The sequence below is a fragment of the Vulpes lagopus genome, chromosome X (genome assembly GCF_018345385.1).
Source record: "Vulpes lagopus strain Blue_001 chromosome X, ASM1834538v1, whole genome shotgun sequence".
NCBI classification, from domain to species: Eukaryota; Metazoa; Chordata; class Mammalia; order Carnivora; family Canidae; genus Vulpes; species Vulpes lagopus.
Window position 1 is genome coordinate 19,035,038 of NC_054848.1, and position 2,582 is coordinate 19,037,619.

At 41.8% G+C, this 2,582-nt stretch overlaps 1 protein-coding gene across 1 annotated transcript; it reads left to right on the plus strand.

Moving 5' to 3' along the window:
* The first annotated feature begins 2,078 nt into the window (after positions 1-2,078).
* Positions 2,079-2,367, plus strand: LOC121483511 (60S ribosomal protein L37a-like). The gene is given in 2 exon segments (XM_041742124.1): positions 2,079-2,237; positions 2,239-2,367. Coding segments are annotated over 2 exon segments (288 nt in total).
* Positions 2,368-2,582: the final 215 nt, after the last annotated feature.

Genomic DNA, 2,582 nt, shown 5'->3' on the forward strand with positions numbered 1-2,582 from the left:
TCTCCCTCTGCCTGTGTCTCTGCCCCCCCCCCTCTCTCTGTGTGTGTCTCATGAATAAATAAATAAAATCTTTAAAAAAAAAGAGAGAATTCAGTGATTCATCACTTACATACAACACCCAGTTCTCATCACAAGTGCTGTCCTTAATATTCGTATCACACACTTAGCCCATCCCCCGCCCACCTCTCTCCATCAATCCTCAGTTTGTTCTCTACAGGTAAGAGTTGTCATGGTTTCTCTTTCTTCCTCTTCCCCTATCGTCCATCTCTTTTGTTTTTTTAAGTTCTACATATGAGTGAAATGATATGGTATCTGTCTTTCTCTGACCATTTTGCTTAGGACAATACATTCTAGCTCCATCCATGTCTTTGCAAATGCTAAGATTGCTTTCTGATGGCCAGTATTCCATAAAATGGACACAGTGGTACTTAATCTACTTCCCTTCCAGAGAAAACTATGTCAACTGTCATTTATGTGTAGGACAGTACAAATGCTTTATATCATTATTTTTAAGTAACAGATTGCCTTCATCAGATCACCTCAATATAAGGATTATTAATTATATTCATCACTATCCCTGTGTAACAAGAAACCACAAAATCTCAGTAGAAAAGAACATGACCATTTATCTTTACTTTCATAGGTCTACAGGTCAGCTAGAGCAGCTCTACTTCACACTGCAGGTCTGTGGGTTAACCAGGATGACTCTGTACCCCTCACTGTACACTGACAAGTGGGCTCCTAGGGAAGCATGTTGTTTTTAGGGCAGTGGCAAAATAAAGACAAGCAGAACCATGAGAGGCTTCTTGAGGCTTAGGCTCAGAACTAGTATGCTGTCATTTCCACCCACATTCCATTGGTCAAAGACAATCATGTGGCCAAAACCAGTATCAGCGATGTGGAGAAATTTATGCCCAGAGTGGCAAAGTGAAAAGGGTAAATACTTCCTTAATGATAATCTAGATCATCCCAGCTCTTTTTTTCCTCTAAGAATTTTCAGAGAACAATCTTGGGCAGGATATAGGCTTTCAACATGTCATTTCCCTGCTCCACAATGGCTCTGTTTATTTTCTAATCCATTGGACATTAATAATCTCTTTCTACCCTGACATCTCCATGTTGAAAGCCCAATACTTCATTTCTCAGCTTCCTTTGTCCCTAGGGGTAGGCATGTGGAATGTGGCCCAGTTCTGTTTAATGAAACAAAACCACAAGCCTAACAAAGACTTTTGGAAAAGCTTTTGATCCCTTTATAAAAAGACTGGTAGGAAAGGAGAGCTGGTAGGTAGACCATTTTACCCTTTTTTCCCCAACATGAATGTAGAAGTGATGACTAACGCTATAGTAGCCATCTTATGACTATGACATGGCAACCATTAGAACAGAAGGCCAGCACGCTCAGGACTGGTTCCCTGATAACATCATTAAGGCATCTTCTGTAAGAAAATTTTTTGTTAAAGTACACTTCTGTGTTACTTGCAAATGAACACAACGTACACAGGCACCCAATGATCTATTTGTAATATCTTAACTCTTCTGCCTCGCTTTCCATATCTTTACTAACCTGGTCCCCATGTGCAGATCCATCGTTTACAAACACACTCCCTCAGGGATCCCGGGGTGGCTCAGCGGTTTAGTGCCCGCCTTCGGCCCAGGGCATGATCTTGGAGACCAGGGATCGAGTCCCACGTCGGGCTCCCAGCATGGAGCCTGCTTCTCCCTCTGCCTGTGTCTCTGCCTCTCTCTGTGTGTCTCTAATGAGTAAATAAAATAAAATAAAAAAACACACTCCCTCAAGTAAGACTGTTCTCCTTCCATGTCTGAGTTATTGGATTGCCCTCTCCCTACTCATTTGCCAATCCAATTACAATCTATCCTCCAACACTGAGCTCATACCCAACTTCCTCCATAAAGTTCAACCCAAAATGAATGCTTTCCTTTTGTGAAACCCAGTCGAGAGTTGATCTTCCAAAAACTCAGCCTAGTTTTTGTGTTCTCAATGTTGCTTAGGTGACTGCTTCTTAACATTTAAGTAGAAATGACCAGGCTCTCTGGGATGAGACCTGGTTTGCAGGGACATGGCTAAACGCACCAAGAAGTTTGGAATTATCGGTAAATATGAGACCCATTATGGTGCCTCCCTCAGGAAAAAGGTGAAGAATATTGAAATAAGCCAGCACATCAAGTACACTTGCTCCTACTATGGCAAAATGAAGATGAAAAGATGAGCTATGGAGTTCATCTTTTGTGAGCTTTTGTGGTTCCTGCATGAAAATGGTAGCCAGTGGTACCTGGACTTACAACACCACTTCTGCCATCACAGTAAAGTCCACCATCAGAAGACTGAAGGGGTTGAAAGACCAGTAGAAGCTCCACCATTTGAAACATTGCTAGCCTATAACACATGGGTTAATTTACGTAACAACAGCAACAACCAAAGAGTGACCATTTCTTATGGAAGGATCTCCATGGTTCCAAATGGTACAGGTCTTAGAACACAGCACAACAAATGCTGATTATGATTAACGGGACAGTGTCTCTGGTATACCAACAGGCTGGCTGGTATATAAGTAATTTTTAGT